General features: G+C 46.6%; 2 protein-coding genes across 6 annotated transcripts in view; one reads left to right on the top strand and one right to left on the bottom strand.

Moving 5' to 3' along the window:
- PHAF1 (phagosome assembly factor 1) overlaps positions 1-9,972 on the bottom strand; it is a 63,433-nt gene extending 53,461 nt beyond the window's left edge. For 2 of the 5 annotated variants that reach the window (XM_059713738.1, XM_059713739.1), the window contains exon 1: positions 6,724-7,013. In XM_059713738.1, the coding sequence (XP_059569721.1) occupies positions 6,724-6,787 (64 nt within the window). In that variant the 5' untranslated portion in view covers positions 6,788-7,013. Of the gene's footprint in view, positions 1-6,723; positions 7,017-7,092; positions 7,190-9,780 lie in introns of those variants that run through there. The other 3 variants (XM_059713736.1, XM_059713735.1, XM_059713737.1) reach the window with 3 other exon arrangements.
- A 4,617-nt stretch (positions 9,973-14,589) lies between these two features.
- On the top strand, positions 14,590-22,553 carry LOC132243584 (uncharacterized). Its single transcript, XM_059713740.1, has 3 exons — positions 14,590-14,687; positions 17,061-17,200; positions 20,148-22,553. The coding sequence occupies exons 2-3, from the start codon at positions 17,178-17,180 to the stop codon at positions 20,794-20,796; spliced, it is 672 nt and encodes a 223-aa protein (XP_059569723.1). The 5' UTR covers positions 14,590-14,687; positions 17,061-17,177; the 3' UTR covers positions 20,797-22,553.
- Positions 22,554-24,612: the final 2,059 nt, after the last annotated feature.

The following is a 24,612-nucleotide window of genomic DNA, read 5'->3' as shown; positions in this document are numbered from 1 at the left end:
AGACAGTTAATATGTCCTTATTACTCAGAGCCTTCCCCAGGTGCAAACAATAGAAAAACAGACTGCTTTTAGTCAATTCTCAATGATTAAGAACCAGGTTGATTTATTGTAGTGCTGCTTAGCAAAGCTCTGAATAATAGCAGAGGTACTCCCACAATAGTTTGCAGAAGAACCTGAAACAGAGGTGGAGGGTTCTGCACCCGCCCATCTCCTTCAGTAAACAAAATCAAGGGAGGAACAAAGTAACAAAACATCCCCACCCATCCCAGCCACAACCAGGAGGCTCTGTGGTAAAAGAGGAGAACAGAGAAGGCCAACTGACTCTTCTGCCAGTCAGTTGGCATTCAGGTGGGAGCAGAAATGGCTACCAATTCATCAGTCAGTAGCTGCCAGCCAAATTCAGATACAGGTTCCATAAGTGCAATCTAGTGCCAACAGTTTAGCATCCTGCTATCCCACCCTCCTCATTCCAACAGCTAGGATGACAAGGCTAACTTCTCACGTATGCACCGCCTATGAAAAGGAGTACCATCTAGCCACTCATTTCAAGCTAGTCCTTTCAGGCCCTCAGTTATTAAATATCTAGTAAAAATTCTAAGACTGACATGTTTTACAATGGGTAGCTGAGAGTAGGACAGAGAAAAGAGAATGAGGATAATGTAGTAAAAGGTCTTACTTTACGAAAGGAATTTTTAAAAAAGCTACAAAAAGGTAAACCATGTAGAATAGAAAGCTGATGCCAGTAGGTGTTCACTTATCTGCCTCCTCTAAAATAGCAAGGGATGGTCCAGGAAGTGGGGTAGCACAGTCATTTTTAAATGACCAGAAGACTCAATCCTCGGGTAAATTTCTTATGTCCTGGTCACACGTAAGACAAGAACAGAATCTGAGGTCCTGTCTAAAAAATTTCCCTGGCATTTCCTACTAATCACCTAGAACTGAACCTATTTTAGCACCAACAGAAAATCTCTGCTAAATATCACCCATGCTGACAAAACACAAGTGATATGCAAGCCTTTTAGTTCTCTCCTCTAAACCCCTAGGTCACACAAATAGTACATCTCACACCTCATGAGCTGAACTGTGAACTATGGCTGCTTACTGATCTTAAAAAAACAAACAAAAAATAAACAACCCCCCCCAACCAAAACCAACCCCTCCCCCACTTCCAAAACAGTGTTTTAGTATAAACTTGGCATGCTCCCACAGAGCCCAGCACATACCCAGAAGAGGCAGTGCCTTAAGTTGCACCCTGCTTGCCCAACATCTATATAGATGGGGCTTTTTTGCCACTTATCTACTAGCTGATTGAATCAGCTAGTAGATAAAAGCATCAAAAAGCCCAGCTGAAGTGCCCACTCTAAACAGATGATGCAGAGCTGGGTCAAACTAAAGCACTGCTTCTTCTAGTAAAGTATGGTTTGCTTGGGGTTGTTTTTTTTTTTTTTTAACTGTCTGTAAGCAGCCTTAAACTTTGAAACTTCTGCTATGTATGCATTCATGCGGGCATGTGTATGTATAAACTCAAATTATAAGCAGGGCTCTGGGTTTTCCATCTGCTGCAGAAAAATATGCATTTTCTCTTTTAATGGAGAAAAATATGGCTTTTTGTTTTTGAAAGAGAAAAATGCAGAAAACCACAGGCTGAGTTTCAGCCTGCAAGGGGCTGCTTAGGGCTGGGGGGGGGGGGGGGGGGGAAAGAGGAGCAGGACACATGTGCATACATGAATGTAGGAGCCAGGCAGGATGGTGGAGAGCAGCTACCTCCAGGTAAGTCTATGGGGGGGGGGGCGGCGAAAGAGAGGATGACACAGGTGACATGGTGGGGGGGTGCATAAGGGGAGCACAGGCAACGCAGAAGGGGGTAGAGGGGAAACAGGTGTCCTCCCCAGATTTATGTACCCACAGCGGGTTGAGGGGCTGCAGGCGGACAGAAGCTGCCTCCATAGCTCAGTGGGCAGGACCCAGCATGGAAGGGAGTGCCACTTCTCCATAGCCACCAAGCTGAAGCATCCCTTGTCCACCCCAGCAGCAAAGATGGGGGGGGGGGGGGGGGGGGGGGACGAGACAGCCCTACACTGCCACTGTGCCTCACTTTGGCAGCCATGGTGGCATGGTATTCCCTCCCGCGCCAGGTCATGCCTGCTGGGCTGCAAAGGCAGCTTTTGCCTGGAGGTGATCTGGCTCTACTGCAGCCCCATACCCTGCACACCACTTGTGGGTGCAGAAAGTCTGGGGGAGGGGGCATGTGGCTCCCCCAGCTCCAATGCTGATATCTCAAAAACGGTGAGAACCAACAGGTTAGAGCAGTGGTTGGCAACCTTTTTGGGCCAGGTGCCAAAAACACCAGCAACCTCAACTTTTAATAGTTTCATAGTAGCTAGGGTCAGGAGGGACCTGAACAGATCATCTAGCCTGACCCCCTGCCACAGGCAGGAATGAATGCTGGGTTCACAAGACCCCAGACAGGTGATTGTCCAACCTCCTTTTGAATTTGCCCAAGGTAGGGGCGAGGACCACCTCCCTGGGAAGTTGGTTCCAGATTTTGGCCACCCCAACTGTAAAATATTGCCTTCTGATCTCCAACCTAAACCTATTCTCCATCAGCTTATGATCAATGTTCCTTGTCACCCCAGGTGGTGCTGGGGAGAAAAGAGGTCTGCCTATTTGCTGTTGATCCCCCTTGATGAGCTTGTAGGCAGCCACCAGGTCCCCCCTCAGCCTCCTCTTGCTGAGGCTGAATAGGTTCAGGTCCTTCAGTCTCTCCTCATAGGGCCTGTCCTGCTGCTCTCTCACCCAGCAGGTAGCCCTCCTCTGAACCCTCTCCAGGCTGGCCACATCCCTTTTGAAGTGTGGTGCCCAGTACTGGACGCAGTACTCCATCTGCGGCCTGATCAAAGTCACATAGAGGGGGAGTATCACCTCTCTGGACCGGCTTGAGATGCACCTTTGGATGCATGACAAGGTAGGGCTGGCCTTGCCGGCTGCGGTCTGGCATTGGCGGCTCATGTTCATCTTGGAGTCAATAATGACTCTGAGATCCCTTTCTGCCTCTGTGCTTTCAAGAAGGGAATTCCCCAGCCCGTACGTGTGCTGTGGATTCCTTCTCCCAAGGTGCAGCACCCTGCATTTGTCTACACTGAACCCCATCCTATTCTCGACTGCCCACTTTTATAGTCTGTCTAAATCTAGCTGCAGTCTCTCTCTCCCTTCAAGTGTGTCCACCTCGCCCCACATCTTAGTGTCATCAGCAAACTTGGACAGTGTGCGTTCTACCCCCTCGTCCAAGTCACTGATGAAGATGCTAAACAGTGTGGGCCCGAGGACAGAGCCCTGGGGTACCCCACTGCTCACATCTCACCAGGTTGAGTACAACCCGTCAACCACTACTCTGGGTGCGCCCCATCAGCCAATTTTTTACCCATCCAACTGTGCAGGCATCAGTGCCGCAGTCACTTTATTGATGAGGATGGGGTGAGAGACAGTGTCAAAGGCCTTCTTAAAGTCTAGAAAGACTATGTCCACAGCGACACTACCATCCAAGGATTTAGTTACTTGGTCGTAAAAGGCAATCAGGTTGGTCTGGCAGGACCTGCCTTTGCCCCTGAGCATGATCTCCCTTGCAGGCCCCCCACAGATATGCTCCTTGATGATCCTCTCCAAGAGCTTCCCAAGCACTGAGGTGAGGCTTACAGGCCCATAATTACTTGGGTCCTCCTTCCTCCCCTTCTTAAAAATGTTGGTGTTTTAGAGGCGGATGCCAGGGAAGCTTTAAGGGGACCAATCCCTGTGGCAGCACAGCCCCCGGCCCTTTTGAAGTGCGCAGGCCAAGCAAAATGCCTTCAGGTGCCACATGTGTCAGTGGTTGCCTACCCCTGGGTTAGAGAGTCTGAGAGAGAACATTTAGCACAGGGGTTGGCAACCCCCGGCATGTGTGCCACATCATGGTACATGAGGCCACTTTGCTCAGCACACCACCACCAGCCCAGCCTTTGGGCAGCTGTTGCTAACCATGGAGCCCAGGCAGCGCCCAGCAGGTAGCTAAGAGGCAGCAAGTCCTGCTGCGAACAGCCCAGGCTCTATGGCTGGCACCAGCTACCCAAAGCCCAGACCAACTACAAGTAGGAGGCTGCAAACAGCTGTACTGGGTTCCAGAGCCCCAGCCAGGCTTTGTGCCAGTGGCAGCTGCATGCACCCCTCTGGTTGGACAGCAGGGGAGGGCCTGATCCAGTGCAACACCAGCTGCTCCCCCACCATCTGCCCAGGGGCATGCAAGCAGTCACCACCACAATGAAGCTACTGCTAGCGCTCCAGAGCCCAGTGCAGCCGTTTGCACCCTGTTGCCCACCTGCTACAGCTGCCCAGAGCTGTACAGGGCCCTAGAGTTCTTGGCCATGTTCCGTGTCGGTGGTAACTGCATGAGTGCCTCCAGGTGGACAGCAGCGGAAGGGACCGGGGTTGCGCTGCCCCAGGCCCCTGCCCCACCATTTGTCTGAGGCAACGTGCACCTACCAGTGATACAGGGCTGGTGCCGAGGCTCCAGAGTCCTGGCATCAGCTCTGTGCTGGTGGCGACTGCACATGTGCCTCAGGGTGCAGAAGGGACTGAGGCAGCACAACTCCAAACCCTCTACCCCTGTCGGCCCAGAGGTGCATGTGTAGCTGCCATGATCAACAAGGATTGGGCTCGTGGCTCCCCTGTGGCCTGCCCCTGACAAGCCATGTCGAGGCATGGGTCAGAGTTGGGGTGTTTCTGGCACTCCAGCCAAAAACACCGCCAACCCCTGATTTAGCATATAAGAGATACTAGTCTGAAGAAACCAATACCTTTGCTTTGCATTATAGTCACACCGTTGTGCTCTAAACAAGAAGCTATAAACATGTGAATACAGAAATCTGCTTTTAGGACTTGTCATTGCTCTGTGGCACATTTTAATGCGAGTACACCTCCAATTATTTCCCCGATTTAAACACAAAAGGTATCCTACTAATCAAACTAGAGTTAACTAGAATGAACATGCTAAACACTGAAATAATGCAAAAGATGCTAAATTTATTCATTCATGCATGTACTGAGAAACTACAAGAACCAGAGCCAAGCATTTTCACAACCTTTTCTTCCCCCATCCAATGCTGTAGGGAATTCAAGTGTTCAAGAAGAATTGGATCAAACTTTATATTTAAATAAAAAAGGAAAAAAAAAAGGAAGGAACTTCAGACTTTGGACTGAGAACAAAAATGAAGCATCAGCCTCAATGTGCAATTCAGTAACATGTTGGAGACAGGGGACTTTGCATGTGAAAGCTTCCAAGTATCTTTCCCTCTGTAGGTTATGTTGGGTTAGTTACCAGACTTCGAACAAAACTACCTCTTCATTCCCAACTACAGGGCTGCTACTCTAATCAAAGGATGTCCATTTGAAAAACTATTTGAGAGAGAATTTTATAGTTCTGTCAAAAAGTGGGGGCAGCCACCATAAAATGAAGGCTACTACAGTTATCTTCCAAAAACCATGTCAACACTCAAATCAGCCATCAAATCCTACTTAGCGTTGGAGTTCATGTAATTAATTATGCTGCACAAAACCCACAAAAAACAGTTCAGGGAGAACTCTAAGGCAACAATCCCATAATGAGCTTTACATTGGTGAACCTCTGCACCAACACAAAGCCTCAAAGTCAGAGCTCCATGTAGGCACAGGTAGTTGTAGAACTGGGCCTAACAGACGCCCTTTGAAGATTTTTGAGTATTTTGTCCATGATTCCTTTCCTTTCCACCACTGGTTCACCTCCACTCATTGCTGCATTAATGGGAGTAATAGCACAGACGTGGTACCAACATCTAAAGCCATTCTTACATTGTTTAAAACTGCTCCGAGCAGGTTAGATAAACAAGTGTCTACACGCTGGCTTCTACACAGAAGAAATGCTAGTGTACAAAGGACTATCTTAACCAAGAGCGATTCAGAACCCTGTAGTATCTACAGTAAGAAGTTATGGGCAAAGAACCTAATGCCAAAACCAGATGCAACTGTAAAATAACCTCAGAGCAACTTTAAAATTAGTGCAGAGTGTAGCCATGGGTTGAACCTTTACAGCACTAGAAACACAGGCTTGAAAACTAAATAGCTGTTCGATTCCATACCAGGTAAAACCCACCACTGTGTGCAAGTGTCTGGGGTTAGCTCTGGATGCAAAGTAAATTTCCGTCAGGTGTTGGAAAGATTGGCTCTCCAAATGGGGGTGGGGGGGGGAGAAGAGGGGGTGAAGGGAGAGAAAAAAAAAAAAAAAAAAAGCATCTTTTAAAGGAGACAAAGCCTAAGCAGGGAAAACATGCTGAAGGCATGAATTGCCATTAGGTGCCTTCAGCATTTTACTCCACCATTGTTTCCTCCCCAGTGAAAAAATGAAGACAACTAAGCTACTCCAGGAGGTGGCTGCCAGGCCCCCTCAGACTCCTACACCACTTGAGATCCCCATGGGCAAAAGCCCTGAACCAGGCACCCTGTCACCTGACTGAGATTTCTCATCCCTGATGAATACAACCTGCTTGTCTATTCTGGGAGCTCTTCGAGTGACAGGTAAAACATGCCAGCAAGAGGCTCCGGAAAGAGGGACGCGGGGCAGCTGGTAAATAAGAAGCGAAGCAGGTGAAGAGTGACTGCAGGCCCGCGCCCCCGAGAGCGGCCCCATCCCATCCCCCCAGTGCCCGGGCCGGCACTTACCCAGGGTGAACTCCCATTGCTCGTTGCCCAGAGAGCGCTCAGGAACCACTTCCAGATCTAGCATTGGCTCAGCGGGCGGCTTGGGCGGCCGGGCCCAGGCTCACGCAGCGGCTCAGGCAGGCAGGAAGGCAGGAGGGCGGGCCTGAGCGGGGAAGCACAAAGACGCCGGTCACCCCCTCCCCGGCCCGGGGCTCGCTCCGCCCGCAGCGGGCTGCTGAGTCACGGCGGGGCCCGACGCTCCCAGCCCGCCCGCCCGCAGCCCGCTGCCCCGGGCCCCGCCGCCCTCCGAGCGCCTCGGCCGCGGGCAAGCGAGAGCGCCCCTCTCCCGGGCGGGGGGCCCCCTCCCCCCGCACCGCGGGCTGCACTCACCTCACTTGCGGCTGCTGAAAAGCCGCGTTGCAGCTGCCGTCAGGCGAGACCGCCCCGGCTGGGCGGGGCCAAGGGAGCAAGATGGTTCCCGACCCTCCCCCCCCACCCCCGTCCGCCTCAGCCTCTCAGGCTGGCAATGCTGCAGGCGTGGCCCTGGCCAAGTCCCTTATACTCTCCTGTCAGCACCGCCCGGGGCAGGAGTGGCTGGGCTGGGACAGGAACAGGGGGAGCATGTAAAACACTGGAGGGAGGAGCAACCCCCCATGCTGTGCCAGCCCTAAAGCAGTGGCATGGAGGGAAGCCCTTCCTCTTTCCTGCTGAGTCCTGGGTTCAGAGACGGGGCCAGGAAAACATTTGCTCCAGCTGCTGTCCTCCACCCCTGTTGTCGTGGGAGAAAACTCCTTGGAGTTCGTTGTCTAGCTGCATAGGAACCAGGCAACACGGGTAAAAGCTTTTACTTCAGTTTATTTGCTCGAGCAAATGACCATAGGCCAGCAAAGAAGCAAAATGGCCCCCACTAAAGGGTGGGGCGTTCTTTTATACTTTTACAATAAGGTAAGACTACAGGGTCCGCACATAAGCAATACTTATGGCCATCATCTCCTTATATGGTGCTTCACAAATTGTCATAGTAACATTAGGTTTATCTGTTATAGCTAGTACTTTTCCAAAAGCAGAAATTAAGTAATAGTTACATGTTATCTTCTACATTCCAATCTGTTTTCTGTTCTCAGCGGTGCCATCCTCTACTCCTTTCTCTGGGCCCTTCTTTATCTTATCTTGTTCCATGCTGTAACTGGTTCCCAGTGCACAGACTTATACAGATTCACTTATTCCTTTTCCCTCAGAAAATGGTTGGCACAGTTAAAATGGTTACTTAACATAAGCAAATGGCTGGCTTAGCTATCATTCTGCCTTGTGGTCAGCAGCATTGCTAGGCCACAGGTCATGCCTTGTATTCAGCTGCAAATCTAATACTTCTCAATAATCTAAATTATTGTTAACCTAACAGTATGCTATCAGAAAACTATTTTATTTCAGGGTAATAACAAACTTGCCCATCACACTGTCACAAAGCACTGGATGATAAAAACCTACAGGATGTCACAGGAAAAGACCAGAGCCCCATGGCTACAGCTGATAATTTGATAGGTAAAACCTAGTCCAAGGGTGCTGAAGTGGCCCCTACTGGAAAGAAAGGCAAAACCCAAGATGGGCTAAGCAAAACAAACACGGAGCTAAACCTGAGCAGCAGCCCCACAACCTGCAGTCCTTGCCAGTCTGACCTAAAGGAAAATTCCTTCCTGAACTCACCTGGCAACCAGTTGAACAAGACCCATAACAGCCAACCTTGAGAGATTGCTAAGTATTATTAGGGGCACCAGTGCACAGCCAATCCCCCACATCTAGCTGTCACAGGAAAGCAAAAACAACCCCAAAGTAAAAAAAATTATTCAAAGGGGAGTCAATATGGAGATTTTTCTTCCAGTTCTTGCAGGCAACCAGGAAACACCCTGAAGCTTGAGATGACCAGCTACCTACCACTTACACACATCAATTTTCTAACCCCCATGTGGATGCCAAACAGTCAAAGCCACAAATCATATGCAATTGGCTTAAAACTCAGAAGATTGCTGTATATCCTTTTTTGTTTGTTTGTTTCCTTCTGGTTTCTGAACCTTTTAAAATGCAATTGTCACATTTTCAAGTTTTTTCCTTTGTTTTTAAACAAAAGCCAAAGATTTGTCAGTCTAATTCCAGCAGTTGAGTTCTTAATAAAAAACAAAAATATTGTGACACGTGATTTTGCCAGTGACATCATTTATTTCAAGCAAAAGTAGATTATTTATGCTACCCTTTTAAGTGGGAAGAGTTCCATGACAGGCTTTTCAAGCAGTGATCCATCTTGAGACAAGAAAAGTTTGAACAATAAGAGTATCTGTGGAATCCTATTTTGTGATGTCTGATCTAATACTACTGCTGTCTAAGCTTTGCTTTATGTGACCTCCCCCACCAAAATTCTACTCCCATGCCAACATGCAGGCCTTGGCTATGTTTAAAAGTTTAGCTGACATAAATAAGTCAGTTAAGAATGTTAAATAATAAAAAAAAAAATCACACCTTTAATTAACTGAGGTGCGTTGGCAAAAGCCCTGGTATAGACATAACAGCAAAAAGAAAAGTTGTTTTGCTGGCCTAGCCTATGACATTCAGGGAGGTAGGTTTAACTGTACCAGTAAAAGATTCTTTGCAGGACATCAGCCCTAGAGGGTGTGGTGAAATATCTATATTTATTCAGTCATGCCAGCAAACCCTCTCGCACATATATTGCTTTTCTGCATTAAAAACATGGTGCTTTTAACAAGCCAATTTATGGCTGTAATATTTTAGTTGGTCAAGATAAAATCTAGAATTAATGTTCGCCTATTAATGCATGTGAAAACTTCCAAGTATCTTTCCCTCTGTAGGTTTTTATGTTGAGTTAGTTACCAGACACTAGCTAACACATGGTAAAAATGCACCTTTTTCCCTACTTTGGATACACTCTATAATAACCTGTTTAGTAAAACCCATGGAACTTTGGTCATGTCCACCCAAAGAAAAAGAAAATGCACTTTTATAATAGTATAGCTAACATGACAGCTAAATGGGTAAATTTCTAGTATAGACATAGGAAGTTGTAATTACCTTAATATAGTTGGTTGAGAAGAACCCTTGGATCTGCTTCTATTCCTTCTAAATTGGTAGGCAAGATATCTATGTCTTCTGAGGATTTCCCACTTCAGCCTATTTTAACATGCAGAGAGGCAGTAGAGAAGGTTTCCTGGTTTGTGGCTTTCAGAAGCTCTCTGAAGAGTTTCACTGATTGTTCCTAGTGCCTTGGAAGTCACATCAGCATACTGATCTCTGACCCTCACAAGCTCTTTTAGAAACAGCAATGTCTAGAAGGATCAGCCAAACAATTGTTAGTGGATGTTGCAAACAAAAAAGTTCCAAGGTCAGCTCTGCTTCTGTCTCCACTAAAGAGTGGATTAAAAAAGCAAATGGGCTTCAAACATTTAAACATATAGGAGAGGAAAACATAGTGAATTGAATAATCCTGTACTGTGTTACCAGATTTGCCCATTACTTTGGGGTGTGCTCATTTATTAGGGATATGTTTCTAGGGTCTTGGTAATTCTGTCAATGTGCTGCTTGTGTTACTATACGGAGCTGTATCTCTCCCTTCTGCAAGCCCTCACCCCCAATGGAGCTATCTTGCAGGACTCAGTTTCAATGGGACTGGGTTCCTCCAATCACCAAATCAGTCATACACACAAACACACACAAATTAACATGACATGCCTGACCTGGCCGGGTTGATCAGCATGGACAGGCTGACACCCTCATATGCCAAGAATCAGTTCATCAGAGCAACAATAAACTGCAGTCAGACACAAGCACACAGGTAAACAGAATCCCTCTGAATCCGGCTGGGTGTCCAGCTGACACCCTCATGGGCCAGCATTCAGTTCATAAGGGCACGTCTGAGTCAAACTGGGTCAATCAGCCTGTACAAGCTGATCCCCATATGTGTTTCAAACTCAGCACGTCCCAATCTTTGGCCTCTTGATGAGCAGACCCCACAGTATTTTTGGGCTTCACAGGGATCTTTAGCTTAGGTAAAAGAAGCATTGCTGCAGAGCACGGGAGGAAAGAGAAGCAGAGAAGGAAAAATATACCCAATTACTACCAGTTTGACTATAAAAGTTATTTATTGCTAAGCATATGAAATATATAATGGTACTAGTAGTAATAGACATGCACAAGAAAAATCAAACACAAACAATTACAGTACTACCCTGGTTTCACTAAGTATTTGGGGAAACTTAGCTCAAGCTTAACTGACACAGTTCAGGTTCAGAAGTTTATGCCTAGAGTGAAAAGAGAGAGGGAGCGCTGGGATCTCACCAGTCCAAGGTACTCGGGCTGCAAAGCTGACAGGCACAGTCCTTGAAGGGAGATGATCTGTTCTTCCAGCGTCCCAAGAACAACAGGGGATGGTGTCAGCACGGGAGTTTTTCTTCTTTCTTTCTTTCTTGAAGCACCCACACTTTTTACAGATTTTTATACCCTCAGTTCAGCTGCTTCGAAGCATTCTCAATTGTGTAAATCATTGTCTTTTCTATTGACAAAGGGTTATCTGGTTTGGAACATCTCAAGAAACTGATTGATAAATCAGGAAACACATAAGATTAGGGAGTAACCAAATACTTGGGATCCAGCTTGAAATTCCTATGGATAGCAGATATACTGATGGGATATCTCATGGTTTCTTCAGGAACAATAGATAGCTTGCAGCATCAGGATTTTGAATTTTTACTTGTTGTGCACAAGCCTCAGCTTAGCATGACTTTTCCAGATCTTACTACAGTCTTTTAACAGACTTAAGATAATCATTGGGGTGCTCATAATCTTTTGTGGAGAGGACTTCCACCAGTCATCTCGGGAAAGGTATGACAACACCTGTGATTAGGGCTCCAATGGGCTGGACGCTGTGATGAACCCTTAACCATTGTTCAAATGTTGCCCATACCCGCTCTGACTCAGTCTCTTGCCTCAGCATTGCCAGCAACTGAGCTTTAGTCAATCAAGTTTAAATAGGCCTCCCATAGTGGGACCGGGGAATGTATGGCCCGAGATGCCTATTAAACTTAGAGGTGTGTGTGTGTCTGGGGCGGGGAAGTCCTTAGTAAATCCAGATTAGAACTGGTCTGATAAATGCTGAGCTGGGTGTGTGTGAACATGGGTTGATTAACATTTGGAGCACAGATTCCCCATCATGCAGTGCTCCCCTGCTTCTCTGATCCCAGAATTCACTGCAGTCTCTGCTTCAGGCTTTCTGTTCTCCATCTCTCATGTAAATGAATAGACATCTGGTTCTACCTCGGATGCAAATGAGACCTGGGGCATTTGTTTCACTCTTTTCACCCTTATCTGGAGGGTCTTAAGTGCATCTCTCACTGCATCTTAATCAGTTTCATTTATGTAGCGGAGGGGAGGGAGGGGGGTGAGTCCTTGTGAGTCAGACAGACTGCATCCTGTGCCAGGGTTGCCTGAGAACACAGAGCTGAGACATAACTGACAGAGATGGATTTAATAACCTAAAACTAGATCTTTCCCAACTCCTACATTACAATATAATTAACTGTGTTTCTCAAAGTAACATCTCTCCTCTCTTCCCTCTGAACTTAATTTTATATTTAATTTTTCAAGTGAAAGCATCTTTGAGATTGCATTTGTTAACCTCACATAGACCAGAATTTCAGATGGCATGAGGCAAGACTTTTAAAAAGATATCAACTAGTTTATAGGAGAACAAAGAGATGCTTTTGGAGAAACAGTTTTATCTTTTTGGCAATACTCAAAATGAGGGGGTTAAGCTTTTGACTTTCATGTATTGTGGACAAAGTGACAGCACCGTTGAATTTTAACAACTATGTAACTAGTTCACTTGATAATAATACAGATGCAGAAATTATGTGATTTAAATTTCTGGACTGCTCTGAGAACTAGTTCAGAGCATTTAGCCTAGAACCAAAACTTTTGTTTGGTGTTAAAGATAAGCTGAGACAGCTGAACTGGAGTCAGTTGACCACCACTGGTCCCTAGAGCTCTTGCTGGTTGCATACATAGTGAGATATTACCGGAGGCTGGTGTTCCTTGTTTCTAGGAATTCTAAGGGAGTCAGAGTCAATATTGCAAAAGAAAAGCAACTGGAAGTGACTGGATTTGGGGCTGGGGCTGTTAATACAGGAGGAGGGAAAGCAAACAACTGAAGTAATAAGCTAGAGAGGAGTTGGTGTGAGAACACATAAAAGGAAAAAGAAAACCAGTCAGCATATCCAGGGTTAACAGGGAAGCTAAGAATGAGGCATGTGTAGAGGAGGGGATGCAGAGGGAGCAGAGAGAGAGATAACAGATTTAAACAAAAGCTAAATAGGCTGTTCCAGTACAGTAGGGTTATAAATTATATTACAAGAAGATAGCATTCAGTGTGAGAGGAAAATATGTAGGAGAAAACATCTTGGGAGTTGTTCCAGCTTTCTGAATTTCTTTGAAAAATTACCCCCCGCCCCCCAAATACAGAACTAGCTTAGTGCAGAAGTAGGCTCAGAAAAGGTGCTGGTTCCATAGCACATGAAACCAAAGTCCCTTCTTCTGTGGCTCTCTAAGTTAGAAGTTTGACAGCTCATCACATGTTTTGACACAGAGTAAAGTGATAACTCCAGTGTGTTGGCCAAGATTCTCTTGATAAAGCAAGTACTAATGCCCAAGGCTGGAAGTTATTAATATTGAGACCATAACAGCTGTTCCATTTGCTCATGCATCTATGTTATCACCAAAACCTCATTATTACTCTGTAAAGTAGGTTGAGGTGTGTTAATATTAAAAGGGTCTAGGTAAAACAAAACCCCTATTCTTTTAATCATTCTGTATGCAGGGCCAGTTGGAATTGTGAAGTTTCTTCCTGCTGTTTATTTCCAACCTACATTTGTAACAGATACGGCTGATAAGATCACAGTCTAGACAACAGATCATAAAATTTAAATGTAAATAGTTGAAGCTACTCTTTCCACAGCAGTGCACAGGCCTCACAAAAAGTCATAACTGAACGTGATCCCCATGAACCAGCTTAATAAAGATCTTTTGCTACTTTTAAGATAATTAATAGTGTAATTAAAAAAAAAACCTAATGAAAAAAGGTTGAATGGTGCCCCAATTCAGAATGGAAAATAAAACCCTGCAAAATTTTGCCACAGGTATTTTCCTCTAAATGTTATGCAAAATCACAGTGTCAAAAGAATGTGAAGACTTTGTGATAGCAGATATTCATTAAGACTATTTATATTCAATAAATGACATGAATTAAAAGGCCTCTGTCCCTTTTCTTTGCTAACCTATGCAGTGCATCTGTCTGTATTGTTCAAAACCAACCTCTAACATACAGAGAAACACAATTCCCATGGCTTCTTATCTTTAGATAGGAATCTCAGTTAGACATATTGTGCATATTGTACAAGTCCACATATATATACACACATGTATCTCTTACTTTCAGTTCTTGATGTAAACTAGATGTCTCTCTCTCTGGGGATTGTATGGGGATAAGCCATGTCATTGCCTGATTAGTCAATATTATTTAAAAAAAAAAAAGGAGGATAAATGTACATGAGAAAAAATGATAGAGACAGAAGTTGAATAATAAGCACTCAAAGTATGCTAGAACCACACAGGGGATGACTTTTCCTGATGGTTTCAGTTAAAAGGTATGGCAGGGTGGCACTTTAAGAGCAGAGGTGGGCAAAGTACGGCCTGTGGGCTGAATCTGGCCTGCCAAGCCATTCTATCCGGCCCACGGGGCTCCTAAAAAATTTAGAAAAGTAATATTTATCTGCCCCTGGCTTCTGTCAAAGATGACATAAGCCAGGTACAGTAGGACCCAGGGGAAGCCCTGGCAGGCTCCTGCAACATCAGGGCCTCTCTGGCCTGCCACAGCCCTCCCGCACCCAGCCAGAAGCGATTGTAGGGCTGTTCGTGGCTGCACAAGCAAGGTAAATTCAGGTGAGGGGTAGGGGGAGGCAAGGGAGGACCGTGGGGATCGCCCCAGTCCTCAGGGGTGGGCCGGCTCCTGTTGAGCCCCACGGTCTGGCCATGCAGCTGGGAGCTGAAATGCGGGCAGGAAAGTGGTAGCGGGGGCAGGTGGGAGTGGAGGCGAGCAGGAGTGCAGAGCCTGTGCCGGTATCCCAGGACCAGTGCCGGCGGGGCCCAGAGCAGGGCAGTAAGAGCATGGGGTGGGGGCTGGCAGGGGTCTGTGGAGCTGGGCTGGGCTGCACCAGCAGGGAGAGGGGGGAGCCGTCCTGGTTCCGTAGAGCCCCTGCTGGCCAGGGCCCTGCACTCCTACCACCCTGCTCTGGGCCCTGCCAGCGCTTGTCCTGGGACACCACCGCAGGCCCCGTGCTCCTGCCCAGCTGTCGCTGGCTCCCGCTCACTCCCAGTGCCCCTGCCCCAGCCCCGTGGTACAGGTGGGGAGCAGCATGCAGCCTTGACCCCATAGCTGCCCACAGGGAATGAGCTGGTGCTCAGCACGGGGGAAAAGCGCCGTCCCCCCCCCCGCATGGCTGGTGCTTCTGGCTGCAGCTGCTTGAAGCCCACAAAGGGCTGCTGCCTCTACCGCATGCGCACACAGCCTCGCACAGGCTCAGGGCAGCTGCTCCAAGCCCATGCAGGGCTGCCTGTGCCTGCTCTCCATTGCCACCACTGCCCTGCAGGGCGGCAGTGACACAGCTGAGAGGCAGAACTGTCCCTGCGGACTCCGAGTGGCTGCAGCATGGGGAACTGGGTACAGGTGGGCGGGGCACTTTTCCCCTGCGCTGAGCACCATCTTGTTTCCCGCCAGTGAGCACAGGGTTGGGGCTGCGTACTGCTCCCTTTTTGTACCATGGGGCTGGGAGTGGGCGTGTGGGATCCAGCAGCAGGCGGGCAAGAGTGCAGGGCCTGTGCCAGTGTCCTGGGACCAGCGCTGGCAGGGTCCAGAGCAGGGCAGCAGGAGCGCAGGGTCCCGGCCGCCAGGAGCTCTATGGAGCCGGGCCAACTCCTCTCCTCTCCCTGCTGGTGCAGCCCAGCCCGGCTCCACAGACCCCTGCCAGCCCCCACCCGCGCTCCTACCGCCCCTGCTCTGGGCCCCGCTGGCGCTGGCCCTGGGACATTGGTGCAGGCCCCATATTCCCGCTTGCTTCCACTCTCCCATGCCACTTTCCCACCCACCCAGTCTACACAACATGGTTTCAATATCCACATACACATCCACACAAACCCCCATATGCAATCACTTCTGCATATACACCACAAATGCCCACAAATCAGGACAAAAATATATTTTTAAATTAAATTAGAATATATTGTTATGGGTGTTTGATTTTTAGTACGTAATTTGTTTTTTTTGCCCTAAGATGGCAAACCCTCTTCCCCACAGGAGTACTTACAGGGACAATGAGAGGGACTTCCAGTGGCAAAGGTCAGAGGTTAGGGGTGGGACTTCTGGCCCCATGATAGCGACCAGGGGGCGGGGCACCTGTCAAGTTGCAGCCATGTGGCCCTTGACAGCTTGCCAAAACTCAGTAAGTGGCCCTTCACCTGAAATAATTGCCCACCCCTGCCTGAGAGACTTAACTGGCTCAGACAGACTTAAGTTTTCATAGGCATCAGTCTACCTTGTCAGATGCTGTCACCTATGAAGCTTATGCCACTCTGAGCGAGACTGTCTCTAACATGCACTATGCCCTTTCTTCTGCCTGACTTCAGCAGCTAACTACCCTATTATCCCTAATTCAATGATTTTAATGGGAGCAAGAAGAGAGGGAGGGTTGGCGAATCTTTAGACAATGGGGATAATTTTTACCCTGGTGAAATCTTCCTCTCTGGCTACTGCTTACAGTAGATAAGGTGGGACTTGACAGTTTGATGTCTCATTGTGAAAAGCCAAAGGAATACAGGCTGATATTCATCACTGGCAGTGCTGATAGGAAGGACATATTTCTTTGCTTTATCTGTGTAGAGTCCCAAAAACAACCTCTCCCCACCCCATCTGCTTGTCATCTATAGCTTCATATATAGCTTCCTTCTCAGAACAACAGGATTGGACTAGTTGCCTTTGATACGACTATATTGATGGGCGTTTTAAGATACATTCATTGGAGCCAGTTTAAAAAAAAGATGAAAAATAAAACATTTTGCAAGAATGGATGGTGCATATCAAGACTTTTGAAAGTCCTCAAATATTTTGTTTCGATACAGTCAAAACACTCTTTTTCAACTTTATTGTTCTGAAGATAAGATTGAATCAAAACAATAAGGTCAGAGAGAGTATTGTGAGAAATGAAATATTCCCAAAGGTTAAGATTCTTGATGTTTCATTCTGATTTCAGATAAGACCACATTTCAAATCTCAGAATTTCCCATGGAAGGAAATACCAATTTTTGACCACTTCACATATTCACCATCGTTTGAATTCACACAGCTCACGCCTGCCCTGTCTAGCAGTATGGAAACTGAAATAGAGCCCAGGTACTAGATGCCAATCATGCTCTTCCCACTGTCACTCCCAACAACTTTCACAGCTGTCCCATTTAGAAGCTATGAAGACTGTCAAGTCTAGAGACATCAAAAGGTATCAGAGATCCACCTCTGAGATAATGAGATGCAATTTCTTTTCTAGAACAAGGTAAAATATGGGCACTGACAGGGGAATTTAGGATTTGTGATAAGTCCCTGAAATTGCAGGTTATTTCTCACAATGCTTGGGAAAAATATTTTAGAGTATGCATATTTGGGTAGCATGTAGCTGTCAGGCTAAATACAAAACCAGTGCTATCTGATAAACTAATTCATAAGGCCACATCAGGAAGAGGTTTTTAACAATTTCTCCTATATCATTTTCATCCAGGAAGTATCACAACATTACAAGACATAGTAACTCTTTGGCCAGTTACAAACATTACACTTTTATAGGTGGTCAGAAAATTGTCTATACTCATAATAGAATTGAAGCTCAGCACACAAAACTGGTCTATACCCATAACAGAACAGAAGTTTGGAACACACAGACTGGTTTAAAAATGGCAGAACCCAGTCTAAGATTTGTACCCACACCCCACCACTACCAAAGGACAGATGTAGGCGCAGACAGATGAGCAGCTCCCGAGAAGTGCCATGAGTTATAACAACCCCACAGGCCCAACAGAAGTTTGCTGTTAGGTTCCAAGACTTAGGGAATCCAGCTGATGTTTAGAGTGGCTGTCCGGTAGCAATATCCCCCTCCCAGCCCCAGTGCTGTTGAGGTCTCCCCAGGTGGCACTGGAGGGTGGGGTGGGTGGATTGGAGCCCCTCCACTTCTGATGGGCTCCAATCCACCCGCCCCACCCTCCAGTGCCAGCTGAAAAAAACACAGACCAAACTCCCTCTGCTCCCTTTCCCCCCTCCCATTCTGAAAACAGTGCCAGGGCTAGGAGGAATGCAGATACAAGTTACTGAAGCTGCTTCATTTTGGAGTGTCTTCATCATGAGGCTTCAGATTTTTGTGGGATCAGGCCCTTTTAAAGCACTCTGCAGCCGTGCACTTCTGTTTGGTCATGGTTATGGAGCACTTTCAGGGACCAGATCAGGTCAAAATTGTCACGTCTGTCTGGGCTTTGTGTATTCTGTTTGTTACCGATCTAAACTACGCCATTTACAGAAAACCACATAACTTAGATCGATTCCGCCTTGGGCTTTTTGAATGTCTATACCTAGCCTATGCATCTCTATCATGTGGCTACATTAAGATACTTTTAGGTAGGTGTTGAACAGAAAGCTTATGCCCTCTTACCTATTTTGTCAGGAAGCAGAGTAAGCTGAGGAGAACCTCAGTTAGGTTCCTCAGATAGGAAAATTAAGTGCAAACATAAAACCATAGAACAAAGTTGCACAAAAGAATTTAGCAGGAATGAGCAAAGCAGACAAAGTTACTGAAACACTACTGTAAATGACTCAAAGAGGCGAGCATTAAATGAGGGTCATTGCTGTAGCAACATTATCTGAGAAAGCATAGGCATCAAGAATAATCCCCCTTCTTTTCTTCCAACACAAACTGTGGTAAGACATTCCAGACACTTATTGCAAAGCACTCCAGATTGTAGATCTACCAAAAACCCATCTTTTAACTGAAACATGAATTTGCCTGCATCGTTTGTTGTGGATGGAGACTGGACTAGTGTTATAGCAATTCACCTTGGTACTAATTTATGAAGTTAGTATGGTCCATACTTACTTGTATCTGTGCATGGTGTAGCCCGGCTTGCCTGCTTGAAGGGGCTTCGAGCTATTGGTAAGACTTTCCCACCAATCAGGAGGCGATGAAGGAGAGGCTGCCCTTGCGCAGGGCAAGATGAAGAGCCTGGACCTGGGTGAGGAGCCTACTGCCCCTTACCCTGGTTGGTCCTTTTTGCAATCCGGGGGCAGACCTCCGGAAGCTATAAAAGAACAGTGTACCCAGCACACGGCTACTGCTGCAAGGGATGGAGGAGAGGGAAGATGGGCTAAAGAAGAGCTGGGGAGAGCTACCCAGTGGGGCAAATGTGGCAGTACCAGAAGAGCTTGAAGACCCCTTCTGGTTGCTGGATGGGGAGCGGTGAGTGGTGCAGCCCACAGAAGCACCACTGAGAAGCACAACAGTGGTGTACAGCTCAATGCACAGGGCAAAACCCTGGAGGCTGTATGAGGCAGCTCAGGTCTGCACCTCTGGTGTGCGGCCAGAGGCGCGGTGCATGGAGTGGGGACCCTGGAGCCATATGGGGCAGCTTGGGTCCACAACCCCTGGGATGAGGCCAGAGGCCTGGTGTAGGTGTTGCTGCGCAGAGGGTCCAGGAGCAGACCAGGGCCCTGGGAGTCGTATGAGGTGGCTTGGGTCCACAGCCTGTGGTAACTAGCCAGGGGTCAGTGCATGGTGTGGTCCAAATGGGACCAAACCAAGGCCCCGGAGCTGTAACTCCTGGCATGAGGTCAGGAAAGCTCAGTGCAGGGGATGCTGCATGGAGGGTCCAGACCCAGGACCCAGAAACTGCATGGGGCAGCTGGGGCCTCCAACCCCCCTGGCACGAAGCCAGGCATCTGAAACCCAAGCCTTGCACAGAGAGCCCTGGCAAGGGCTGAAACCCTGGAACCTGGCAAGGCGGCTTGGGGGCCCCAACCCTGGGCAAAGAAGTTAAGTCACTGGTGCACACCACAGTGCACAGAGCCACCAGGGCTGGCGGGCCCAGAAGGAGAGACTCACTGGGGGAGAGACAAGGACCCTCTACCCTGCTCCCTGGAGTATGAGTTCCTGGAGAAGACGATTCCCACAGGGGAGTGGGGGCAGAGTCCACCTGGGTCGGTGGAGCTGACCCTCACGTGGAAGCCTAGAAGGGCAGGACTCCCTGAGTTTAAATGTACTATAGTTTTAGTAAAACTAAATCCTAAAACCGCTTGTCACCCACAGAGCAAGTTTTGTACAAGACACTACAGACTTTCTACGGAAACTTAAAAACATAGACCACCTTCCCAGCAACAAACTCCTAGCCACCATGGACATTACCAGCCTATATACCAACATCCCACACCAGGATGGCATCCAAGCCTGCCTTACATATCTACAGGAACAAGATTTCAACTCAGAATACAGACCCAAAGATATTACTGAACTTATACACTTCATCCTCACACACAACAATTTCACTTTTAATAATCAACACTTCCTCCAGATGATGGGAACAGCTATGGGCACTAAAATGGCCCCACAGTATACCAACCTTTTTATGAGCCACCTGGAAAAAGACTTCCTCAAGAATTGCACCATCAAACCCTTGCTATACTTAAGATACATTGATGACATCTTCATAATTTGGACTGAAAAGCTGCAGTCTCTGATTGAGTTCCATCAGAAATTCAACAATCACCATCCCTCCATCCGACTTTCTTTAGAATACTCCAGCACCAACATCTCCTTTTTAGACACAGTGATCAGTATCCAGAAGGGTAAAATACAGACCACAGTATACAAGAATACTTGTATTCTTGTCAGACCACAGACCAACATACATATCTGCACAGAACCAGCAATCACCCTAAACACACCAAAAAAGCTGTGATATACAGCCAAGCCCTCAGATACCACCACATTTGTAGTGAAGAGAACACCTGGGATTGCCACCTCACCAATCTTAAAAAGGCTTTCACCCAACAAGGACACTTGTCCAGAGAGATAAATCGCACGTTTGAAAGAGCCACCTGGATACCACGTGAAGAACTGCTGCAGTACAGAAGAAAACCCCCCACAAATCGCACACCGCTGGTTATGACGTATCACCCCTCCCTTGAACCTGTATGGAAAATCCTCAAAAAATTGCAACCCATACTAGAAAGAGACCCTGTTCTTAAAAAGATCTTCCCAGAGTCACCCATCCTAGCCTTCAAACAAGCACCAAACCTTGCCAACCTCATCACCAGAAGCAAACTTCCTCAACCCCAGAACACACCAAAAGGATCCAGACCGTGCCATGACAAGAAATGCAAAACCTGCCAACACATCTCCACCACCCCTACAATCACTACACCCCACAACAGAGCCATCAGCATCCCTGGATCTTACAGCTGCACCTCCAGAAATGTAATATACCTCATCCAATACACCAAATACCCTGATGGAAAATACGTAGGAGAGACCAAACAACAACTGCGCACCAGAATGAACGCACACCAGAAATCTATCAAAGACAGAAATATCCAATTACTGGTGGGGGCACATTTCTCACAGGAAGGCCACTCTCTCTCCAGTCTCTCAGTCCTGATCCTCAAGGGAAACTTGCACAACACTTCCCAGAGACGAGCCTATGAGCTCCATTTCATCAACCTCCTGGATACTAGAGATCATGGACTAAACATAGACATTGGATTTTTGATACATTATAATCTGCCTGGCAACTGACTCCCCAGCCCAGCCCCTGGCTTCTTTACTTTTCATTCCATCCAGGAAGAGCACGCACCAACTGCTGAAACTTCCTTAGCCTGACGAAGGGTTTTTGAACCCGAAAGCTTGCTTAATAACTATTCTCCAACTATTTGGGTTGGTCTAATAAAAGATATCAAATTCATCCAAGGAACCTTGTCTGCCTATAGTTTTAGGGGCATTTTAGCCGGGCTGAGGAAAGCCTAAAGGGCACAGGGAGACTTTCTTTCCCCCCTGCCCCAGCCCTGGGCCATGGGATCGCAGCCAAGGCTCCAGAATGGTCTGGGCCTTGGGGTTTTATAAGAGTTAGCTATGTTCAAAGGGAGGCTGCACCTTATATTTTGTGAATGGGTATCCTGTATTATATAGTTTATATTTTGTTTTATGAGTGCAGGTTAATAAAGTCTAAACTGAAGAGGTATATTAAAATTGTTAATCTGATATAATGAGGCTAAGTAGTGATAGAATATGTATGTTTTATATGTTTATATTTAATGTTTATATAGATTTGGATCTGATAGAATGTAAAGCTATAAGACAAATATTGAAAATTAAATTTAATTCTCAGTGAGATAGTTACCTGTATCCTGAGGAGGGATATAGGACTAGGTAAATATTTCCTATATTCTTGATGGTCTAAATGTTTTGTTATATATGTATATTCTAGTAACACCCTTGTTGATACTTATTTATGGTTCACCTTTACTTACCTGTTTGTTATTTGTTCTAGGTTAGTTAATTTCCTGTGTAGAGTGTGAAGCCCTTGGGATGGTGTAATCCTCTAGCTGCTATTTATAGAATATAGTATTGTATAAGTTTTTATATATTATATGTTTATTAACATTATTTTTGTGTAACTCTTATATATAGCAATAAATGTGTATATAGTTAAGATCTGAAGTGTGGATCCGACTGTCTATGGTGGGGAGGGGAAACTGCACATAGCCAGCAGCAGTTCTCCCACCACAGAGCACCTGCCCTGCCAACATCTCCCTTCAGTTGGAGAAGGTGGTACACAACCAGGTATACCTGAGTTGCATGTGATTTATGATTTTCTTTAAAAGGAAGTACAAGTTATTAACAAAAATAGGAGAGATGATAGGATTCAGAGGAAATTAAATCAGTTCCTCAAGATGGATTAGGTGGTCTGCAAGCAAGATGTTGCAGGCGCAGGGTCCAGTAAGCAGATAGAAACCAGTCTGTTATAATCAGACCCAGAATCCTGAGCCCTGCATGCTGCTAAACCCCTCCTCTGGGCCTGGGAAGTGACTTCTTATTCTTTTCTGCTCTGGGTCTTCACGTCACACTGCCAGAGGTAGAGCTTGAATTTGCCACTTCCCTTGGGGAGGGACCCCAGCTGCCTTGAAACTCTAGACTAGTGTCTTGGCTCTGATCACCAAATTGCTTTGAAATGTTCACTTCAGAAACCACCTTGTAGTGGGAATTCTGGTTTCCTAGTCACATTGTTTAAGGACAATTTGGTAGTTAAGGAAGGAAGCACAGGCCTGATAAAGAAATTTCTTAAGCACATACCCTATGCTTCATGCAGGAAAGTTACTTATCTGCAGGAAACTACCAGCTCCTGAATGCTATTGCTATATGGTCTTCAACCTCACTCACCATCAATCAGATCATTCCCAATGCCATAGCAACGAAGTTTGGCACCTGGGGCAAAGCCCACAGCATCAGCCCGCCTTCACTCCATGCACAGATGCGGGGGGCACCCCCCCCCCCCCCGCTTGCCCAGGAGTGCACGCAATGGTGGGAGCTGCCCTTCCCCTGTCCCTGCACCCCTGCCAAAGCTGGGCACTGCCTATTGACACCTCTTTGCTTTGGTGCCTGGAGCAGTCACTCTGCTTGTCCTGCCTGCCCCCATACAGCACTGATCATGCCTTCTTCCCCTTTGGCAAACCTTTGGGAATTTGGGGGAAGTTTTTTCTCCAATTTTGAATTGTTTACTTCCAGTTTGTATGTAAAAGTTTTGTTGTGGATTAGATCATTTATTTTATAGCAGGAACTTGACTGAAAGTGAGTGGTTTTAGGCAAATATGCTGCCCCAAAGAGAGAGAGAAATAAAAAACATGGGTGTGAATTCAGTGGTAAAGTACTGTGTCCCATATAGCATCTGGACTTGTGCAGTGACTAAGGAATTAAACAAAACCAGTGTTTCAAAAGCTCTCCATGCACTGTACAACAAATGGCAGGATACTTCCATTTGCACCTGGATGTCAATTCCACAAAAGCTGATATATTTGTTCTGTTTACCATTGTAAATGATCAAAGCTGAACTGATCACCTTTAATACCACGTTGAACAGATTGTAATTCCTAATAACATTAGTTACTGGAAACTGAAAGAATTTCAGCAGTTGCACTTGTTTATTCCAGTAGTGAATGTGGTTTAGCAGCTGTGAGGGAATATATGACACAGGCAGATTTAAATTACATAACTACCCCCCTCCCCCTATTTAAAGAAAAAATATCTTGTGCCCTCACCCTCCCACCTCCATGGACAGGCACTGGTAGCCACTGACATTTTGCTCTTCCTAAGCATGGACTTTTTGGGTGCAATGTTTGAGGATACCTGGCCACATTCTGCTCTCACACACCTCCATAATCCCACTGCAGTTTCTGAAGAGATGAACCAAGAGGTCAGAAACTGAGTCCTTCTTCCTAGAAACAGCCAGTGCTAGCAGTTTTCTCCAAACTGAACTCATAATTAGTGTGTCTCAAGTCACAGTCACTTTACAGTAGCCTTAATTTCTTCAGATCTCCTGAATTTACATATTATGTGATATACAGCTAAGACACAAGCTGAAGAGAGTGAACCTAATGCCAGCAAATCTTTAAGAATGGCTAGCTGGTAATGAGCAGAAGCAGGGAAGGGGGAGAGTGGCTGTTTCAGAAAAGCAGGGAGGGGGAAAGGCTCAGCTCTGTACCCAGCAATTACCAGGCTGAGT

The sequence above is a fragment of the Alligator mississippiensis genome, chromosome 10 (genome assembly GCF_030867095.1).
Source record: "Alligator mississippiensis isolate rAllMis1 chromosome 10, rAllMis1, whole genome shotgun sequence".
NCBI lineage: Eukaryota > Metazoa > Chordata > Crocodylia > Alligatoridae > Alligator > Alligator mississippiensis.
Note: the sequence above shows the minus strand (reverse complement) of the source record. Positions and strands in the feature narration are given on the sequence as shown.